We start from the raw sequence: 22,279 nt of genomic DNA, 5'->3' as shown, positions 1-22,279 counted from the left end.
ATGTAAACATGCGAAAGGTACCTTTTATCATATGTGGTGGCTGTGCCCAGCGGTAAATGCTTTCTGGGATAAGATTTATAATGAGCTCAAGAAGGTAATGAAAGTTACCTTTTGTAAGAAACCAGAGGCATTTCTTCTGAGCATAACCAATGAAGAGATACCCAGTCAGGATAGAGTGTTTTTTATGTATGCCACAACAGCAGCCAGAATCCTATTGGCAAGAACATGGAAAGGGGAAGAGATACCAACGGTGGAAGAATGGCAGATGAAGATGATGGAATACATGGAACTCGCAGAACTGACCGCCAGAATCCGGGACCAGAGGGAGGAGACGGTGTCACGAGATTGGAAAAAATTTAAAGACTATTTAGTTAAATCAGCAAAATTGAATATTTGAGCAGAGATGTATAGAGGCTTTAATAGGTTTATGTTAGATAAAATTGGCAAGAGAAAATTTTTGTATGAATGATTTTTTTTGTTAAATAGGAGTTAAGATTTGATATTAAGATAAGATTTATAGTTGATTAATAGTTGATTAAGTATATGACCGAGTAAAGTTAAGCATATTGAAAATTTGAGCAAATGTAAACTGAACAAGATATAAAGCTACCTTAAAGATGTATTTGATTTTGAAGACAGTGGAGGGAATGGGGGAAGTCCCCAAATAGAGAAGTTAGAAACAAGGAAAGTATAAAGATAGGTATTGGTCAAGGTATGTATATGTTCTTTTTTCTTTTTATGTTTATTGTTATTGTTATTGTTTTTATTGTTGTTTTTATATTGTTTAATATGTCTTGTGTAACTGTTGTATTTTGTTTTTCAGTGATTTATTGGAAAATAATAAAATCTTATAAAAAAAAAACAAAGGGTGCTTTGCTCTGCTTGTCCTTTAAGCAGGAGGGTGGCAGCCTTGGCACCTCCCTCCACAGCCCACTTAAAGAACAGGTAAAAGGGCTTTAATCTCAGCTCCTCCAGTAGATAAGCGAAGATTAAATCCTGTGGCCTCTCTGCATGATCCTGTTCCCTGCTGGGAATAGGGCAGCACAGCCAATTTCAGTCTGTTACCTCCGAGGATGTGGACAGGCTGCTTGGACGAGTGAAACCAACCACCTGTCTCCTTGATCCTTGCCCATCTTGGCTTATAAAAGCTAGCCGGGAGGGGCTGGGCGATGGGCTGCGCGGGGTGGTGAATGCTTCCCTCTGTGAGGGAGCCTTCCCAGCCCCGCTGAAAGAGGCGGTCATTAAACCGCTTCTTAAAAAAACATCTTTAGACCCGGCCAATATGGCCAACTATCGCCCAGTCTCAAATCTACCATTCTTGGGCAAGGTGATTGAGCGAGTGGTTGCTGAACAACTCCAGGCACACCTGGAAGAAGCGGACCATTTGGATCCCTTCCAATCGGGATTCAGGCCTCACTATGGGACTGAAACCGCCTTGGTCGCGCTGGTCGATGATCTCCGGCGGGCTAGGGACAAAGGTGAGAGCTGTTTCCTAGTTCTGCTGGATCTCTCAGCGGCCTTTGACACCATCGACCATAACATCCTTCTAGACCGACTAGAGGGGTTGGGAGCTGGAGGCACTGTTATACAGTGGTTCCGCTCCTTCCTCCTGGGCTGTGTTCAGAAAGTGGTGGTGGGGGATGAGTGTTCAGACCCCTGGGCTCTCACTTGTGGGGTGCCTCAGGGTTCTGTCCTCTCCCCCATGCTTTTTAATATCTATATGAAGCCGCTGGGAGAGATCATCAGGGGGTTTGGGCTGGGTGTTCATCAGTATGCAGATGATACCCAGCTCTACCTCTCTTTCAAATCAGAACCAGTGAAGGCCGTGAAGGTCCTGTGTGAGTGCCTGGAGGCGGTTGGAGGATGGATGGCGGCTAACAGATTGAGGTTGAATCCTGACAAGACAGAAGTACTGTTTTTGGGGGACAGGAGGAGGGCAGGTGTGGAGGATTCCCTGGTCCTGAATGGGGTAACTGTGCCCCTGAAGGACCAGGTGCGCAGCCTGGGAGTCATTTTGGACTCACAGCTGTCCATGGAAGCGCAGGTTAATTCTGTATCCAGGGCAGCTGTCTACCAGCTCCACCTGGTACGCAGGCTGAGACCCTACCTGCCCGCGGACTGTCTCACCAAGGTGGTGCATGCTCTGGTTATCTCCCGCTTGGACTACTGCAATGCGCTCTATGTGGGGCTACCTTTGAAGGTGACCCGGAAACTGCAATTAATCCAAAATGCGGCAGCTAGACTGGTGACTGGGAGTGGCCGCCGAGACCACATAACACCGGTCCTGAGAGATCTGCATTGGCTCCCAGTACGTTTCCGAGCACAATTCAAAGTGTTGGTGCTGACCTTTAAAGCCCTAAACGGCCTCGGTCCTGTATACCTGAAGGAGCGTCTCCACCCCCATCATTCAGCCCGGACACTGAGATCCAGCGCCGAGGGCCTTCTGTCGGTTCCCTCACTGCGAGAAGCAAAACTACAGGGAACCAGGCAGAGGGCCTTCTCGGTAGTGGCGCCCGCCCTGTGGAACGCCCTCCCATCACAGGTCAGGGAAATAAACAACTACCTGACATTCAGAAAAAACCTGAAGGCAGCCCTTTTTAGGGAAGTTTTTAATGTTTGATATTTTTGTATTTGATTTCTGTTGGAAGCCGCCCAGAGTGGCTGGGGAAATCCAGCCAGATGGGCGGGGTACAAATAATAAATATTATTATTATTATTATTATTATTATTATTATTATTATTATTATTATTATTAAACCGTCTCCTCTGGCTGCTGTGTGGGCCCAGGAGTTCCCTACCCATCCGTTACCCACAGAAAAGGCCCTGTAAATTGTGGGCAAGGGAAACAGACATAGGGTTACTTCATTTGTGTAGAATTAGGGGGAAGAATAGAGGCTGGTTCTGAGTCTGCTGCCCCCTAATGCCATTGCACTTTGAGACCGTCATCTCCAACAAAATCAGGAAAGAGAAAACAAAAAGATCAAGGGAATGGAGTGACACACACACACACAATGAAAGGTTGCAGCACTGGGGAGTTTTTAGTTTAGAGAAAAGGCAAGTAAGAGGTGACATGATGGGAGTTTATACATTTTACACACGGCATGCAGAAAGTTTTTCTCTCTATCACCTAGCAGTAGAACTTGTGGAAATCCAACGAAGCTGATCTTTGGGAGATTCAGATATAAAGGAAGTCATTCTTCACACAGCACATAGTTAACCTGTGGGACTCCCTCCCACTGAGGGCAGTGACAGTCCTGAACTTGGATGGCTTTAATAGAGGGATTGGACATCTTCATGGAGGAGAAGGCTCATTGAGGGAGCTGGGTATGTTTATCTTGGATAAGATGAGACCCAGACGAGAGGGGATAGGATAGCCATCTTCAAAGATCTTAAGGGCTGCCCATGGAAGATGGGGCAAGCTTGTTTTATGCTACTCCAGAGGGGAGCATCCAAAACAACGGATTTAAGTGACAAGGAAGGAGATTCCAACTAAACATTAGGAAGATGAGGGTGGAACCGACAACCTCACATCCATTGGAGGTTTTTCAACAGAGGATGGATGGCCATCTGTCAGGGATTCCTGCATTGCAGGGGGTTGGACTGGATGACCCTTGGGATCCCTTCCAACACTACAGTCCTATGATTCTATGAACAGTGACGGCACCTAGGTATCAAGCACAGCAGCGGAGGATGGCCTGTCCTCTTTGTTTTATTGCCCAAGTTGTGTGAGAGAAAATGTGCTTCTTCTCGAGAGACTGGGCTGCCCACACTTTGAAATTACTCTCTCCCCACTACCACCCTGAAGCCCCACAGAACAATGCAGCCTCTGTCGCTGGTGGGGTCACTCTTGGCCCTGACCACTTAGTAACAGCCTCCCTATTGGCCGCCCCGCCAGGCGGAATTATGATTGCCGTTGACCTATTATGAATAATCATGGGAGCGAAGAAGGGAATCCTTTCAGCGCAGGAAAAAGGGAAGCTTTTTAAAACACACGGGAGGAGCAGAAAAGAAGGAAATCCAGTTGCAGAACTGGGAGCGAGCTGGGGGGGCGGGGCGGGTGGAGAGGAAGCGGGCAGGACGACAGAGCTGGAGGCAACAGAACTAAGCAGGGAAATGTGTGTCTGCCCGCAACATCCTCTTTGGAGTTGGCCTTCTGCACAGCCAACTGTGGGATAACCAGCCTCATATAACCAACAAGTAATCAATGCATGATGGGGTTAATGCCATAGAGTAAGCTGTCCTGCCAGGCTTAACTATGTCCACTTCCTGGCAGGAAAAAAGGTAATCAAGCCTATTGTTCCCTTCCAGCCTACCTGAGAAGCTCAGTGTGTAAAGAGATTTGAGCTTTCTCCATACAACACTTTAAACTCCTGCCATGTCCCTCTTACAAACCAGCCTTTCTTCTTGGTGGAACCGCTCCTCCTACGTTCCCACAAGGGAAATTGCAGCAGCGATTGGGAATTCCACTGCCTTGGCAGGTTAGAAAGAGGCGGCGGAGCCCTCTGATTTTTCATCTACCCATCGTGCACCATCCATCCCAGTCCGTGGCCTGCCAGTGGGAGGTCTGCTGCAGGACCAACTCCCTAGCGGTGCCAGCTGTCAGCCAAGGGAAGGCATCCGTCACAGCAAAGGGGAAGATGTTTACATCTAAAAGCAGCACAAGAGCTAAATATTTGTGTGAAGTCAAAGGGGGGGGATTAACATTGTGTGGCAAAGTGTCCAACCACCTATGCAAACAGCAGTTTGCACACTCACACCCACACTTTAAAAGCGATCAAAGCAGGGATGAGATTTTCAGAGTTGCAAAAAAAACCAAAAACAACTCCAAGTCTTACCCAAAATATTTGTTCTACCTCTCTCCCACTTCCCCAAGAATAAAACTGAGATGTGCACTTTCCTCTTAATGTTGAAAAGTTTTAAAATAGGTCAGAATGAGGATGAGATGCCCCCATCTGCTTGAGCATTTTGGCTGCCTTTTCCTGAACCTTTCCCAACTCTACAACATCCCTTTTCAGGTGAGGCGGCCAGAACTGCGCACTGGATTCCCCAAATCTGTTCTTCCATACATAAACTTACAGGTGGTACCTGCTCACTCACATTGGCTAGTTCTAAAAGCCGCAAGGGTTTTCGTAAGCCTGTTTTCAGCCTGTTTTACAGAGGTGGAGCTTTGCAAAACATCTGACAGCCTTCTAGCAAGCCTCCCAGGACCCCATGCTGGTTTCCAGAGCTTCCTGTCCCAGGACAACCTGCAGCTCTGACCTTCCATGCTGTACCTGCAGTTCTTCCAGAGGTATCTCGTTTCAAATGAAAACAGGCCTGCAGTTTCTAAGATCGCCATTCTTAAAAGCTCTTGTTGTACATTGAAGATTACTGGTCTAGCTTTTGTCTCCTTTGTATGTATTAAATTGCACACACACACACACACAGAGAGAGAGAGAGAGAGAGAGAGAGGAGGAGGAGGAGGAGGAGGAGGGTGGATGAAAGCCTTCATTATTGACACACATCTGCTTCACAGCGACAAGCATGCATGGGGGCGAACTGGGCAAAGATGCCCAGGATTGGCGTGGGGGTGGGGAGTGTGTTCTTTGAAGCTTCCACTGTGGCTGCTGAAGAGCCAAGCTGCTAGTCGAGGGTGGGATATGTGGATTGCCTCTTCAGCATACAATGGAAGCTTCAAAAGAAAGCCGGAAGGTTTCTCTGTTATGGTTTCAGGGTAGGATGGCCCATTACATGTTGGTAAATAAAGGTAAAGGTAAAGGAACCGTGACAGTTAAGTCCAGTCGCGAACGACTCTGGGGTTGCGGCGCTCATCTCGATTTATTGGCCGAGGGAGCCGACGTTTGTCCACAGACAGTTTTTCCAGGTCATGTGGCCAGTATGACTAAGCCGCTTCTGGTGAAAGCATAGCTAAGTCGCTTCTGGTGAAACCAGAGCAGCGCATTGAAATGCTGTTTACCTTCCCGCCGGAGTGGTACCTATTTATCTACTTGAACCCTAAATTGCTTGTTCCCGGCAACCCCAAGATCCTTGGATTGAAGAATATTTTTAACTGCTTTTAGAATGTTTTTTTAAAAAATAAAAAATAAAAAACTGCAACTGGTTTTTACATGTGTTTTTTAACACTTTTCTTTGTTTGAAGATTGCACAAAAGTACAAAAAGTACATGCCAAAAACCGACAAACAAAAAGAAAAAAAGAAAAAGAAAACTTCTATACTATACATAAATAAAAACCAATACCATCAGATATACATGATTTTACATGTTTCTAATTGTAATTGATACTGGAGTGTTTTGGTCTGTTTTAAGAATGCTTTTGCTTTTTTAGTTACAGGTGGGTAGCCGTGTTGGTCTGCCGTAGTTGAAACAAAATCAAAAATTCTTTCCAGTAGCACCTTAGAGACCAACTGAGTTTGTTCTTGGTATGAGCTTTCGTGTGCATGCACACTTCTTCAGATACACTGAAACAGAAGTCACTAGATCCTTAAATATAGTGAGGGAGTGGGGAGGGGTATTACTCAGAAGGGTGGTGGGAATGGGTGATAAGCTGATAGGTGTTGCTTTTTTAGTTTTTGCTTCTTAAATTGTGTACCTCTTTGCTGCCCTAGGCTCCTTGGGGTCAAAGGGCGGGGTTCAAATTCAATATTACTACTAATAACAACAATGCAATAAGGTAAAAGAGAATGACAATTTGCACACCGTAGGTTATGTGTACAGCAGCAAACATCCAAATACCGGTAATAGGCTGCACCCAGCTACTCAGAGTAGATCTCCTGAAATCATGCTAACTATTGAGTTGAGCTCCTGAAATTACAATAGTTATGCCCACTAATGCCATTGGGTGTACTCTGAGTAGGACCAGCATCAGGGACAAACATATTAATGCTATCTAATTAAGAAATGCAATGCCTTTAACCAAGGCAGATACCAGGAGAGAGAGAGAGAGAGAGAGGTGTGTGACCAGGTGCTGTTCACCGAGGATGAGCAACTTCAAAAAGGGCCCCCTCCCTTCTCTCCCTTTTGATGGCTCCTTATCTTTAAACCCAGACTTTGAAAGAACAGCCTTCCAATAGAGGGCACCTTCAGGTAGAGGACTCTCCTCTTGCTGCAGCCCTTCAAAATAGAGGACTTGCCCTGCGCAAGTAGGACATACCTATTTCAGGTACCAACCAGGGGTCCACAGACCAACATTTAAAATGGATTGTGCAAGGTCAGACATGGTGTCCCTTCCAGATGTTGGTGGACCACCATTAAGTAGTAGGCCAGGTTCAAGGTACTGGTAATACAAAGCTCTCCAGATCAGGGTATCCCAAACTTGGTTCTCCAGCTGCTTTTGGACTACAACTCCCATCATCCCTAGCAAGCAGGACCAGTGGTCTGGGATGATGGGAATTGTAGTCAAAAAACAGCTGGAGACCCAAGTTTGGGAAAAACTGCTCTAGAGCTTGGGGTCAAGATACCAAACAGATTGTCTCACTCCTGATAGATCCAACCGATCACTGAACTCTGCAGGAGACCTTGGCAGATACCGTCTCATCAGGAGGTCCTTTCCATAGGACATAGGAATCAGGCTTTTAGTGTGGCAGCACCTGCCTTCTGTAATGCCTTCCCGTCACCATATCAGCCAGACGCCTTCTCTACTGTCCTCAGAGCACCCATTGAAACACCTATAGAAAATTTAAATCTCAGTCTGTATCTGTGCTGGACTTGAAATTCTTTTTGATATAGACGCAATCCACAAACGAAATACATAAATAAATCTCTCATCGTCCTTGGCCATTGGCTATGCTGACGGGAATCCAACAGCATCTATACAATACAACACCTTTAGTGGCATAAATAAGACAACAAACATAAGCCCTCTGTATATGCTAAAATTCTAAGACATGTGATGTAAAATAAAGGGGGGGGAGAGGGGGAGAGATCTTCGACAACCACTATTATTCAGGCCAGAGCGCCCCAGATTTTACTTCAAAAATCCTGGTCAGAAATTGTGCCATAACTCTAGTGACTTCAGGAGAATCATCCCTCATCTATAAGAACACAAGAAGAGCCCGTCTGGATCAGGCCAACGGCCAATCAAAATCCGGCATCCTCTTCTCGCAGTGGCCAACCAGATGCACCACAAAGAGAAACCCACAAGCAGGACCTGAGTGCAACAGCAACTCTTTCCAACAACTGGTTTTTCAGAAGCATTACTGCCTGCAGCCATGGTGGCAGAGCATAGCCACCATGGCTTGTAGCCTTACCCTCCATGAACTTGCCCAACCCTCCTTTCAAGCCATCCAACTTGGTCCCAACTCTGAGGCTATCAGCTCAGCCCCCCAAAAGCAAACCACAAGACTGGCAAGATTCTTCTCCTCTGCTCACTGAGAGACATTGTTCTTTAAAGCTTTGTTTTCCTCTTTTCCTGCTATTATTTAGACAGGCACCGCGTCCCGAAAGTGTGCAAGCCTCTGAACTAATCCTCATCCTTTCTGCAACTGCTGTCCAAATATTTGGACAGTCGGCAGGACCCAGCAGCACCCAAACTTTGATTTTCGGCCGCCTGTTTACTAAACCTCACACTTTTGTTTAAAACTGTAAAACTCTTTTGCCCTGCAATAAAACAGCTCCGGCGCATCCTGGCAGGGGGAGGTAAAGGAAGCGGGGAAAGAAAGCAACTTCTTATTGTGGAAATAAATTGCCTAAGACTCTTAAAACTGTTTGCGTAATTTTTGGGTTGGCTCTGGGAAGCGAGCGCCAGGCTGGGGTGACCTCATCCCTCGAGCTTTCGGCACGCGGGGCGCCTGACCTACCCTCCAGATCCTGCGTGATATCCAGAGTTGAACTCCACGAAAAGCGCTCCACTGTTGCGCATTCCAGCTCCGTCAAGTCCGCAGGGAGGGTCTCCAGTTCGTACGCCCCTCTTTTCTTCCAGTATAGAAACATTTTGCATAGAGGAATCCCACAAGCGTGGCTTGTCCTTAAAGCTCAGTGGCCCGAAGGGAGATCCTCTCTCTGTGTGTCTCACCAGCCTGGGATGGTGGCGAGCGCAACATTTTTTAGCCCAAGTTCCATCCACGGCTTGAGCCGTAGCCGGTCAGGATTGCACCTTAAGGAGCAGGTTCCGGCAGATGTACAGACAAGTGGCTCATTCATCCTGGTGAAACGGGAGGTTTCTGGGAGAGCAAAGAGCTTCTAAGAAACTGACCAATGTTCTGCGCACCCAACCGGACAAAGGGCCTTTTTCTCGTGCCTCCTACAGACATTTTACAAATTTCGCTTTCCATCATTTATGAAAGAGATCTCAGGCAAGGATACAAGACAGACTTATGGTGGGCATTTAAAAAAAAAGAAAAAGAAATCTTGCTGGAAAGCAACCAAAATAAGGCGGTCTTGCCCCTACAATGAGATTTCGAAAGAAACAAGGAGTGTCGAAATCATACATGGGAAGAGAACCATTGTCTCCAAGTCAGGCAGATGATTTAAAATTTGATGCAGGAGATAATGAGAGAAAGGAGCACCATTGCGTCCTATGAGAACCCCAATTTCTTATCTCCCAATTAGACAGGACAGAATATTTTGCTGCACACACAAAAACCTGTTTACTAGAAGAGTGAGTCTAGTACTGAACAGAAATGCTGACCCGAGACCAAGTATAATTGGCAGCGGGTTCCCGTAGCTCACTATGTGACCACAGACTAATCAGCATCTCTCAGCATAACCTACCTACCTACCTCACAGGGTTGTTGGGAATGAAACCACGGAGACAACAGCGGGATTTGCATCAGCCGTGCTTCTGGCCTCTTGCTAAAAGCTGACACCTGTGCCTGCAGCCTCAGAGGTCAGGCAAGGAAAGTGGGCTGCAGCAAAGTTTTGCAGAGAGCCGCAAGCCAGGCGTGACTGCAAGAGTCTTCCCTTGCCATTAATCTCAAGAGCTCTCATTCAGAGGCAGACTGCCTCTGAACATGGAGGTTCCACCTAGGACATCATGGCTGTTGATCGACCATACTTCCTCCTAAACCTAAGTCAATGGCCATCACATCTTGTGGCAGAGAGTTACACGGTGTCGAGAAGTAGTACTTCTTCTTCTTCTTCTTCTTCTTCTTCTTCTTCTTCTTCTTCTTCTTCTTCTAGTATGCACAGTTTTATAAATCTTTCTTCATATTCCACCTGTGCTTAGCCATTCCCACCACCACAAAACCTAAAACACTTTAGCAGTGCCTTTCCTCATAGTGGAAGTGCCCTTCAGTTTGGTATATATAGCAAGGAATGTAACAATTGCAATTTAGTCTAATCATGGAACTGGAAACCTGGTGTGATCTTCAGCCAGTTTATCTGAGGAAGTTAACGTTCTTCATCAGAAACTGGAAAACTTATATAGAAAGGGTTTTTTGGGGGGTGGGGTAGGGTGACAATTTACTACCCCAAGCTGAAATTCCAATGTATCCTGGCATAAGTAAGTGGCCCCAAATGAATTGTGTGTGCATGTGATAGTGGGAGAGAGATGAAAATAACTGAATTCTGTTTCCCTAACTCAGTTTTCGCTTGAAAAACCTCATGGGACATTTTTTCCCCATTGGCTGGGATAAAAGGTACCCCCCCCCAAAAAAAAATACAGGACTCAGTATAGAATTCCTTGCAGCATTTTTTTCTTATTCCATCATGCTTCTTTATTTTTCATTTTGAGAAAGAAAAATCTACGCAGGTCCTTAAATCTGCATCTCTGGGTCAGTTTTATTAGAAAATGTTTACTCTCGCTCAGCATGTTACTACTGGCAGCGGTAAAAGCAAAACACAGCAAATGCAGAAAACTTAAGTGTAAATGGTAAGCGGTTGAAATTTGGCAACACTCTTTGCTATGATGCAGCTCACAATGCCCACGGGGACTGATGTCGCAGGTCTGCTTCTGGGTAAATTCAACCATGCAAGGTGTACCCAGGCTAGATTTTAAACACTTGTGGGGTTGGCTGTTGTTGTTTTTTAGTAAAAAGGTCTTTATCAATTGTCAGCTCACACACACACCCCTCACATGCACACACCTCTCTGAAGCAGGAATGCCCACTGAGGCAAACGTGTTTTTAACTTTTACAAAACTTCTTCTCCTAAGGAATATCTTATACACACTGTCTGTCTGTCTCTCTCTCCCTCTCTCTCCAGATTCCTCCCTTCCCTTTTGCGGGGCAGAATAAATAGCCTTATAGCACACTGCAGGGTTTGCAAGTGGCATGTGGTTTGAGGGCTCTTTGAAGCTTGCTCTGATAAATCCTCAAAAGTCAAGATTAAAGGGAAGGATTTCAGGAAGGTGGAACTGCAGGAGTCTCAGCCCATTCCTTGAAATTATACCTCTGCCAGCTTCCCATCACAGGCCTGGGTTGGGGGCTTCCATCCCACTTCCAGGAAGGAAGGAAGGAAGGAAGGAAGGAAGGAAGGAAGGAAGGAAGGAAGGAAGGAAGGAAGGAAGGAAGGACACTTCCTACCCCAGCTGGCTGCCCCACAGACCTGCCTTCTTCTATGGACCTGGCTTGCTGCCCACCAGACAATTTGACATGCTCCTCCAAGTCAGCCACTTTTCCCCCCATCTGTTGACTCAGCCGCCCAAAATGAGTTTTTGGCAATTGAACTCGCCTTTGCTGGTTTTGCACAGACTTGGAATCTACAGCTGGTTTTCCTTTTTGACCCGATGCTTCAGCACGCCCAGAAATACAGGCAGCATCCATGTGCAGAGGGAGGGGGGGCACAAAACTGGGCAGTGGGGTGGCATGGGGAAATGTGCAGAGTGAGAGAGGAAAGGGGCAGCAGGGCTTTTGCTAAGGGATGAGAAGCCTGGAGGAAAAGCTGCATGCACCAAGTTGCTTTCCTTTTATTCTAGCACACACTCACCTGCCCAGGTGGGAGGTAAAGCGAAGGATCTGTGCAAACAGACTGGGCACAACCAATCCCCCTCTTGTTCCGCGAGCCTAATTAAATCCCTTTTTTTCTATTTAACTTGCAAAGGTCAGTGGAAACAAGGCTCATCTATCAGAGGAATCACAGTGCTCTTTGGCATCAGAGGCGAGTGTTTGTTCTGAAAGGCCAACCTGTCTCCAACCTGTCTCCGATAGCCCTTTCTTTCTTTCTTTTCTTTCTTTCCCTTGAAAATGGACCCAGAACTTATTTTTGGCTCATAGAAGATAAACTGCTAGGCAGAAGCAGAGGAACAGCTTACACCCAAGGCTTCTTACCCATCACAAAAACTAAGCAGCCTTGAAGGTCCATCTACCTCGGCATCCTGTCCTTTCACACTGGCAAGCCAAGGTGACTCTGCACATCCCCCTGATCTATGGGTTTTGTGGAGGCGACAGCCCACCCCTGCTGCTTGCCTCCAGCATCTGCCCTGTACAGGTAGACTGCTTCAAAACATGGAGGCCCTGTGTTTAGCTCTGCAAGGATGATTGCCCAGGCTGGCCTTCAGGCTGTACACATGAGAAGCATCTCCAACCCCCCCATCGCTCAGCCCGAACACTGAGGTCCTCCTCCAAGGACCTTCTGCCTGTTCCCTCGCTGTGAGAAGTGAAGCTATGGGGAGCCAGGGAGAGGGCCTTCTTGGCAGTGGCACCCACCCTGTGGAACGCCCATCCCATCAGATGTCGAGGAGATAAAGAACTACACAACTTTTAGAAGACATCTGAAGGCAGCCCTGTATCGGGAAGTTTTTGGTGTTTGATGTTTTATTATGTTTTTATACGTTTTGGAAGCCGCCCAGAGTGGCCGGGGTATTATTATTATTATTATTATTATTATTATTATTATTATTATTATTTCTCCCACGCTCCAACCTGGTGATATCCCCTTCTTTCTGTACAATTCACAGCACAGAAATCGGAATTGTGTGCAGCAGTGTCCTTCGCCGGGTTTCGCTGAGAAGCAGATTCTTGCTGTTCCCTCTCAGCCACCGCCACCGCCCCCCACTCCCCCTTTCAGCAAAGGTTTCTGGAAGGAGAACCTCCTGGCAGGCAAAAGCTCCAGACTGTAGCCTGGAACGAACAAGCTGCAGCCATCCTGCCTTTTAAAACACCTCGGCCCGGATGGATGGAAACTCTGACAAGGCCCCAGCATTCCTCATCAAGCAGTGAAGGAAGATAGAAAAGGGGAGAGGGGTGAACTCACAGAGAAAAATGGTCCTTGGAGCCAAATGGCTTGCAAAGCCAGAAAGAGGGTGGGGGTGGGGGGTGGAATCACAGAACTGTAGAGTTGGAAGGGATCCAAAATGTCATCTTGTCCAAGGTAAAGGATGCTTTGGGAGCCAACCTGAGCCACCTTCTCTGGCCTCACGCTGAACCCCCTACTCCCAGCCTCCTTGGCCCACACTTAAGAGGTGAAGTTTCGCAGCCCAAGACCTCCTCACCCCTGTACCCTTTTGAAACTTAATCTTGCTTGATTCTGCTTATACGGCAGCAGGATGAGCTTCAAATCCCAGGGCTGGTGAAAAGGATCTAGGGGTCTTAACATGAGTCGACAGTGTGATGCAACAGCAAAAAGAAAAAAGAAAAAAGACAAATGCTATTCTAGGCGACACTGGCTGAAGTCTAATGTCCAGATCAAGGGAAGTTATAGTGCCATTTTATTCTGCATTGTTCAGAGTCTACTTGGAGGTTCTGGGCACCCCTGTTTAAGACAGATACTGACAAGCGGGGCGACTGGGATGATCAAGGGTCTGGAAACCAAGGTGAGGGTGGTGGGTATGTTTAGCCTGGAGAAGAGAAGACTGAGAGGTGACATGAGAGCCATCTTCAAATATAGGAAGAGCTGCCATATGGAAGATGGAGCAAATTTGTTTTCTGCTCCTCCAGAGAGTAGGACCTGAGCCAATAGTTTCAGATGACAAGAAAGGAGATTCAGACTAAACATTAGGAAGAACTTTCTGTTGGTAGAACTGTTTGAGAGTGGAACGGGCAACCTCAGAAGGTGGTGGAGCCTCATCCGCTGGAGGTTTTTCAACAGAGGTTGGATGGCCATCTGTCAAGGATTCCTGTATTGCAGGGGGTTGGACTAGATGACCCTGAGATCCCTTTCCAACTCTACAATTGTATGAAAAACCACCCATTATCACATTTATTTATTTATTTAGATTCATACACCACCTGATTGTAAAAAAACAAAAAACCAACCAACCCTCGAAGTTTACAGAAAAAAAAATAAAAGTTATCAGTAAGAATAATTTAAGACTTTCAAAAAGCTAAAATAACAAACTGAAAACAGATTAAAACTCACACCAACTTTCTAAATTTCTGGGTAGGCCTATCTAAAAAAAATAAATGTTTCTAGCAGGTTCCGAAAAAGAGTATGGCGATATCAAATGGCAAGGAGTTCCCAAGGCATCTACTGCATAACGGTCCTGCATCTCTGATTCCTTTAAGTACCTAGCAACACGCTGAAAGGGGGTGGGGTGAGGGACACATACATGGAATGATAATATTTTAGCCCCAATAACCTCAGGAGCTTTCAGCGTGTTTCCCAAGTCCAGACCCGATAACACTCTGTATACCCGACTGCACTGGCTCTCTTCTGCTCCTTAAGGCAGCCGTCTCCTCGGGACGACACAGCGCTTGCTTAAATCTCCTGCTATTTTTTTCCACTTGCAGAGAAAAAGCAGAAAGCCAGCTGTGCTAAAACCAGAGTGTCTGTTTGCAAGGGGCAGCAGGGGGGAAAAGGAGGAGGCTGTTGGCAACGAGAGCTTGCCTGAACAGTGCCAGGTCCTGGGAAACTTGCGTGAGAAGCCGCACCGCAAAAAACCTCAAGTTTTTTCAGCCTGTTAAAAATAAAAAGGGGGAGGTAAAAAAATAAATGTTTCTTGTGTTTGTGATGAGCACCACACAGGCCCTTGGCTTTGCCCTGGTGTGGATTAAGTTTTCGGAGCAAAAAGCAAAACACAGGTCCCCATCCCCTCGCACACATTCGTATCTGCGGCTCTGGCATCGAAAGGGGGTTGGACTAGATGACCCTTGGCGTTCCTTTCCAGCCCTGCCATTCTATGATGCCATGAACCCACCAGCAACGATGTTTCTTAGGTTCATCCTACCCCACTTAAAACCCACCCAAGTCCTGACATGGCACTGGATCAGGTCCATCTTAACACCACTGGTGGCAAGACGGACGCGTTTTCTATTCTAAGCAACTCAAAATGTCAGGAATGCTAAACTCATTTCGGCCTGGAAGGAGAATTTAGGGAAGGGCCTTAGCTTGGGAGTGGAGCAACTGTTTAAAAATGTAGATGACCCCAAGCTCATTGCAGGGGACTGGGCTAGATGACTCTTTTGGGTATTCCCAACACTACAATCCTGTGATTCGTTCCCCAATAGCATCTCCAGTTAGGCTGGCGAAGGCTCCTTGCCCTGAAACGCTGGAGAGCAGCTGCCAGTCCGTGCAAACAGTATTAAGCTAGATGAACCAATGGTTTGCCTCGTAAGCTTCCCATGAGCTGCAAGCTCTTTACAAAGGGACCACCGATCAGGACTGTCCTGAGGGAAAGAAAGATGGTGTCCCTGCATTCCATGTAGGAAAGGAATTAAATCTTTTCTCAGCACTGGCAATAGGATGGCATCCTCCACCCCTTTTGAAGGCAGCAGCTTCAATAGCTCCTTCAATAGCTTGGGGGGCGGGCTCCTCAGCCCACAGGATCTACTTGCTTGAGGGAGCTGCTTCATTCAGGGGAATGGCTCGGCGGCTCCAACTAGGAGTGCTCTAGCAAGACAGGGGGAGAAAGGGTTCTCTGGCCAAGGTAGGGCCAGTCCTTGGGACATTCGCCTAGCCGAGGCAGGTCTGGGCTGCAGTGTGTTCCATTTCCATTTCTTGTCCAAAATGTCTGCATTATAGTTCAGCTTTCACACAACGTAAAAGCCTTTTCCAGAAAACTAATGGAACCTAGGGCATGTCTAGTGCTAATTTCCGTGCGATTTGGTTCCAGGAAAAAAATTAATCCCGTCTGCAGCGCCTTGAACCTTGGAAAATCATGAGAGTAAAGTGACGAGATTTGGGGAGGTTTTACATTTCTTTCCTGCAATTTTCACAGGGGTAGGGTGGGGAATCTTGGGGGGGGGGGGGGGGGGAACAGGCATGTGTGTAAAGTGGGGAGGGACATTGTCCAATGGCAGAGTCATCACTGTGCCACACCATGCCCACTGATGTGAACGGAATTTAGCACAGCATGCTGGTATATTTGGTCCGAAAGCCACCGCTGCAGAACACAATGGGCACTGCAGCGTGAAAGGAATGTTAGAAAACGGGACAGAAGCTCTACCACTATAATCAGGAAAACTAAGGGAATTTCCCCCATGACTAAATGCAGCCCTGGATGGAGAATGGTGCTCTTGAGACGTTCCCCAGCATCTCAAAACGGGGAGAAGGTGCCTCTTGCTTTTGCCCCAGGTTCAGCAGTGCAAGGGGAGGGGGGTGCCAGCTGGATTCCCTGCCTTGATCACCAACATTTCTTGGGTCTGAGAGAAGAAGGGAGTGGAGAGAGAGAAAGAAGAAGAAGAAGAAGAAGAAGAAGAAGAAGAAGAAGAAGAAGAAGAAGAAGAAGAAGAAGAAGAAGAAGAAGAAGAAGAAGAAGAAGAAGAAGAAGAAGAAGAAGAAAACAGCTAATGAAAACATTTAAGGACTGCTTCATTCCTGAGAGGCACAAAAATGAGCAGCATTTCCCTATAATAGGGAAGGAAACGATTTGGGAGAATAAAGCAGACAGGGTGAACCCTTTTCCAGCTGGCTAATTTATCAGTGTCTCCTTTGCTTATTTTAATAGGGGGGGGGGAATGCTCAGAACAGTTTGTTTTGTCTGTCCTAGTTGCCAAAGAGGTAGCCAGGGTTATAAAATCACCAGTTCTTTTCCACTTCTGGCTCAGAATTGCTGCATTATCAAAAGCCACATACTTGGTTTCATACGTAAAGGAGGGAACTCAATGTTTATGCAGGGTAGGGGGGCATTGGGTCTCATCTGGACCCCTGGGGAGCCACTGCTGGTCAGTAGTGGCATTGAACTCAACAGGCCCAGTGCTAAATAGGGTGGCTGCATTCTTGGGAGTTACAGGGATCTCAGTAGTCTATAGTTTTCATTGGCCACTGTACACTGTTGTTTGCCCAGAGCAAGGGCTGGAGGGCTAGCGAGATAAGCTTGCCACTGGCCTGCCCAAGCAGAAACTCAGGCAAAGGGCTCTTTAGCCCTATCCTCTCCAGTGGGAAAAGAAACTGATTTTGGCCACAACTTTCGTCACAGGAACACAGGATGAGTAAAGGAGGGACCCATGATAGAGGTGTATAAAATTAGATACGAGGTGGGGAAAGTGAACAGCGTTTTTCTTCCCCTCTGATAATACTAGAACCCAGCAGGGTCATCTGAGGAAGATGAATATTCAGGACAACATGAAGTACCACCAACTTGGATGGCTTTATTAAGGTGATTACACAAATACCTGGCGGATGGGTCTATCAAAGGCTAGTCAAAAAGGCCCTATGCTTCCTCCAGGGCAGGAGGCGGAATACTCGTGAATACCAGCTGCTTGGAATCGCAAGTGAGAAGTCTGCTGTTACACTCAGGCTTGCAGGCTTTCCAGAATCATCTGTTTGGCTACAGTGTAAAAGAGGATGGATGCTGGACAGCTAGGCCTTTGGGCAGGTCCCAAAGGATATTGCTACAGGTTTAGAGGGGTCAGTCTGTATGATGCCCGTGGGCCCCTTCCAAACCTGTGATCCTGCAGAGCTGTATAGGTTAGACTAGAATCTAAAGAGGAAAACAGCCCAACCCGATTCATTGTTAAGGCAATAATTAAGTGCTGCCATTTATATTAGAAAGAGGTTGTTCTGTTGTCATAGAGACAAATGGGGGCAAGCTCCATCACCTAATGGGGAAGCAAGATCTGTTGGGGGTTAATGCTGTGAGCCCCTCTATCCTATGCTCAGGTTGTAGATACGTGCAAATAAAACCATACATCCTAATGACACCAGTCTCTGTTGACCTTCATGCCAAGGAAACTGAACCCTGAGTAAACACAGACACCCCTAGAGTCTCTCACTGCTCTGTTTGAGGTCCGAAAAGCAGTATCATAATCTGCAAGGAACTCAAGGCACTTTTAAATTATGGCACTGTGCACCCTTGTGAATGTTAGTGATGTGGCGTACATGGCTGAAGAAAACCCAAACTGGCATTAAAGAACTCAAGGGGCAACCCTGCTAGATGAGACAAAAGGCCCCATGGAGCCCCACAACCCGTTTCCTGCAGGGGCCAAGATATCTTAATAAAACCCACCAGCCAGGCATGAAAGGAAGAGCCTTCCCATTTGCCCATAGCACCAGTTATTTCAGGTGTAGACTGCTCCTGAACATGGAAGACCCATTCCAGGCTGCAGAGACCTTATAGTCACGAAACACCAGGCTGCAGCTAACTGCCCCGAAGCGGCAGATCTCCCCCACCCCCCACCCCAAGCCTATTTCATGACTGCTACCACTTACTTGTTCCCAAGCGCAGATTGAGCCAGGTGCGAGGGGGGGAGCCATACTTGGTCAGGACCGAGTTCATCCCCTTGCCTCTCGCGGAGCCAGAGTCCCAGGGGGCACAGTGGGTGGGTGGGTGGGCAGACAGCAGTCCAGAGAGCAGAAGCAGTCACAGCACCACAAAGCGAAGAGATCAAAACAGAAAGGGGCTCAGCGCTGCTCTGCACCCTTCAGGAAGGGAATGAGAAAGCCCTGGTGCTCAGCAGCCAGACTCCCACCGCTCAAGCTTTTCCAGTCGGACGGCAAGAGCAAAGTATGCGCCTCTTGGCCTCCTCCACGTTTCTTTCTTTCCAGAGCAGAGAGCCTCCCTTGGGCGTTGTATATTTTACCACCGGCTTCCTAGGGTTGTCCGTTTCATGTGCCTTCGCCGTCTGGATTCCCGCTTCTGGGCCTTCCCCCTTCCTGGCAGGCGGCCACCCACCTCCACCCCCACCGAAAATGAACTCGGCAACCAAGCCGTCTCTCCAGCCTTGGCGCCCACCAGGTGGGGGGGGGGGGAAGAACTTCCAAAGCGTTATTCCATGGCTCAGTTTTGCTACTCCTCCGAGCCTGCCCGGTTTATTTTATTGCACTGGGTTTAGCTCTCTCTCTCTCTCTTACCCACAACCCGCCATGCAAACAAATCAGCCAGCGAAGCAAAGTCCCTTAGAAAAGCTCAAGGCACAGGCCACTGAGCATCAGGCAGGCAGGACCGGTTGCTACAGCAACCAGCTGTACTCAGAACCAACTAAGGGAAGCACCACCGCACCCCTTATTTCATCTCCCCCACCCCACCCTGGTGCCCGATTATTTCAGATTCAAAGGCTTGTGCAACTTGTTCCACAGGCAGAGGGGTGCCTGCCTTATGCCTATGGACATCTGTGTTTTTCTGTCTCTGATAAGATACATTTAAAACTTTGGCTGCCTCAGACCCTGATACTTCATATGTGATTTCCAAAGCACTGCACAGATGGCGTCCATATTTACCCTAGCCACTGTTCAGGGTAGATTGTCAGCCAAAGCTTTTCCTGTGCAGCCAGACTTGGCCATATGGGGAGAATTAAGAACACATTAAGCTAACACTTTAACTCTTTCAGCTGCCAACGGCGTGACGTATACAGGCCTCAGCCAATGAGAACGTCCCGGCTTGCGAACCCCAACACAAAGCCCTCCCATTTCAAGAAAACAAAAACGGGTAAAGTTCATCTTTTCCCTGTAGGTTGCTCTCGCACAAAAAGGAATAGTTAAATGGGGACGGAGGAGTGGATTTCCTGGGGTCTCTCTGGATTACTTAAAAGTGGCTTTAAGGTAAGCTGTCTGTAGACTTGAATAGTAAATTCTCCCACCCCAAGGGAGATCTCTGCTACGAAAATTTGTAAATGGAATACATCAAATGCTGTTTCACATAGTACGTATTGAACAGGAAAAGCAGCAATTCCAGGACACTCTGTTACCGATCTTAAGGCAGCACAAAATAATTTCTATCAGCAGAACTTCAAATGGGAGATGGCAGCAGAAAACGGCTGGATTGCAATTCGTCAAGAGGTCCTAGGCTATCAGCTTGTGAACCAAATCAGGATGAAGGGTTGGAGCCATACTGCCAAGTAGACCTATTGGAATTAATCAATATGGCTAACCTTAAAGCTGTTGATTTCAATGGGTTTACTCCGATTAGAACTTAGCTGGATACAACCCAAAAGGGTATTTGTTCTTATCACTACACTACATGTGTCAATTAGCTTATCAATAACCAGGGTTTCTCTGCTATCACCAGAGTTGAAGGGGGAAATTGCACTTTAATGAGAAACTGCTTAATTTGCACCACGAAAGCTGCACTTCTCCAAATTTTTCAGTTTGCAGTTTTCCAAACAATATGAACAAAAATGCATATATCTTAGGGGGAAATGTGTGTTTGAAAAAGCATATACTAGTGAAAATAACATTCACAAATGATATCAGGGAAACAGCTTGCAAAAGTGTGCATTTAGTCAGAACCGCAAACAAAAATGAATTTACTAGAAGAAATCTGCACTAAAATGCTGATGAATTTTCAAGAGAATCTTTAAAAATAATAATAAAAAAACAACTGCTGAAGAAATGTGGAGAAGTGAATTTAACATTGGGGGGGGGGGGATGAGAAACTTTCAACAGAAATTGACGTTTATGCCCATCATCAATATAATTTGCTTTTATCACGGACTTGTTTCACATTTCGTTCCTCTCTGACCTCACTTCCTTCCATTCCCCCACCTGCCCATATGCTACACATATGCCTTTCAATTTAGGCATCTGATGAAGCACGCCCTGTTGCATGAAAGCTTGAGCCATGATAGATCAGTGCTCGAAATCATAGATCAGTGCTAGAAACCATTGTTCTATCTAGGTGGATTTTGCGACAGGGAATTTCATTAGTGCGAGTAGTTTCTGAGTTCTGGGAGCAGTATTGCACCTAAGATCTCAGATTAAAACAGCAGAGTGGAAGGAAAGGAGGAGCTCTTTCTGCCTCTCCACTTCTAGCTACGCTCTGAAGACTGGGGAAGAGACCCTTTTAAGAATATTAGGGAGGTAGGCAGGGGAAGGACTAGACCATATGAAAAATGAACATAGTATTTTAGCTGCAGTTCATTCATTTTCAGACTTGCATTCTTGTTATATAAAAAAAGTGGGCCTAGACATTCCGTTGCTGCACCCGTAACCTAGGTTTAAGGTGCCATTTATCTCCTAGCTTTCGTATCTCAGTTTCTAAAACTGTAATAGATTTATTGGTACTCAAGCTGCAACAAGACTCTTTTATCATCATATGGGGTCCAGAATCAGTGCTTTCCAGAGGGTTTGTTTTGAAGAATAGCAGATTTATTGTAGCCTTAGCTTTCACGGATTAGAGCCCATGTTATCAGAGGAATGAAGATGCTCTAGTCAAAAGTGGATGACAACATAAATTTAATAAATAATAATGCTGCTGCTGATGAGTCCTCTGCATCCTATTATCATTGGCCTTTGGCTAATGCAACATCTGAAAAACTGCAAGTTCCTCATCCCTATCTAAAAGGTATACACTAAGAGGACTTCATCCAGCTGTGCACTGATGCCTGTTCACACAAAGGCCAACTTCTTGATCAAAATCTAGGATTTCAAAACTGCAAGTTCAAGAACCAGAGGACTTTAGATAAGTCGATCAGGCAGCTTGAGCAACATGATCTCAGCCACATTTCATCTGTAGCTAGCTCCTTAAAACCATTAGATTAGAAAAATCAAAGTAGCTTGTGTGAGGCATAGTTCCCTGGCTCAAAGGATGAGAACTGAAATGAGCCTGAATCGCTAGATCTTAAGAGAAAAAACAGAGACTAGGATGGACTACAAGTCTCAATGGCTCCAGCCACCATGGCTGTGTTGGCTGGGGCTGATGGGAATTGTAGTCCAAAAGAACCAAAGGAGCCCAGGTAGGCAAAGGATGTTACCAAGCCGACTCAGCAGTAGATCCCTTTCCTGCAGTGCAGCTTTGGATCAATAGGGTCTCTGGCCTGGGCCAAGCATTGTTTCAATGAAAATAGCTTGGCTCCCTAGAATCTTCTCCAAATACAATAAGGGACTCAAAAGCAGCAGCTGCAGCTACAGCATCTTCAGGAAGCCAGGTGCCCTGTGCCAAGAGTCCTCTCAGCACGGAGCTGTTTGGTAGAAGGCTGTTAAAGGCTGCACCCACAACATTCAAGCTCACTGCACTGCAAGAGCGATACAGCTCCCTCTGCAGACAGCAACTGCAGCCTGGTCATTTCTTGTTTGAAACCAGATATTCAC

At 46.6% G+C, this 22,279-nt stretch overlaps 1 protein-coding gene across 1 annotated transcript in view; it reads right to left on the bottom strand.

Annotated features, from left to right (window-relative positions):
- Nucleotides 1-19,100, bottom strand: part of PLEKHG5 (pleckstrin homology and RhoGEF domain containing G5) — a 102,143-nt gene extending 83,043 nt beyond the window's left edge. The window contains exon 1 of the mRNA XM_033156547.1: nucleotides 18,464-19,100. Within this exon, the coding sequence (XP_033012438.1) occupies nucleotides 18,464-18,530 (67 nt within the window). The 5' untranslated portion in view covers nucleotides 18,531-19,100. The remainder of the gene's footprint in view (nucleotides 1-18,463) is intronic.
- Nucleotides 19,101-22,279: the final 3,179 nt, after the last annotated feature.

Source organism: Lacerta agilis, chromosome 8 (assembly GCF_009819535.1).
Source record: "Lacerta agilis isolate rLacAgi1 chromosome 8, rLacAgi1.pri, whole genome shotgun sequence".
Lineage (NCBI taxonomy): Eukaryota > Metazoa > Chordata > Lepidosauria > Squamata > Lacertidae > Lacerta > Lacerta agilis.
This window is presented reverse-complemented; position numbering and strand designations above follow the sequence as displayed.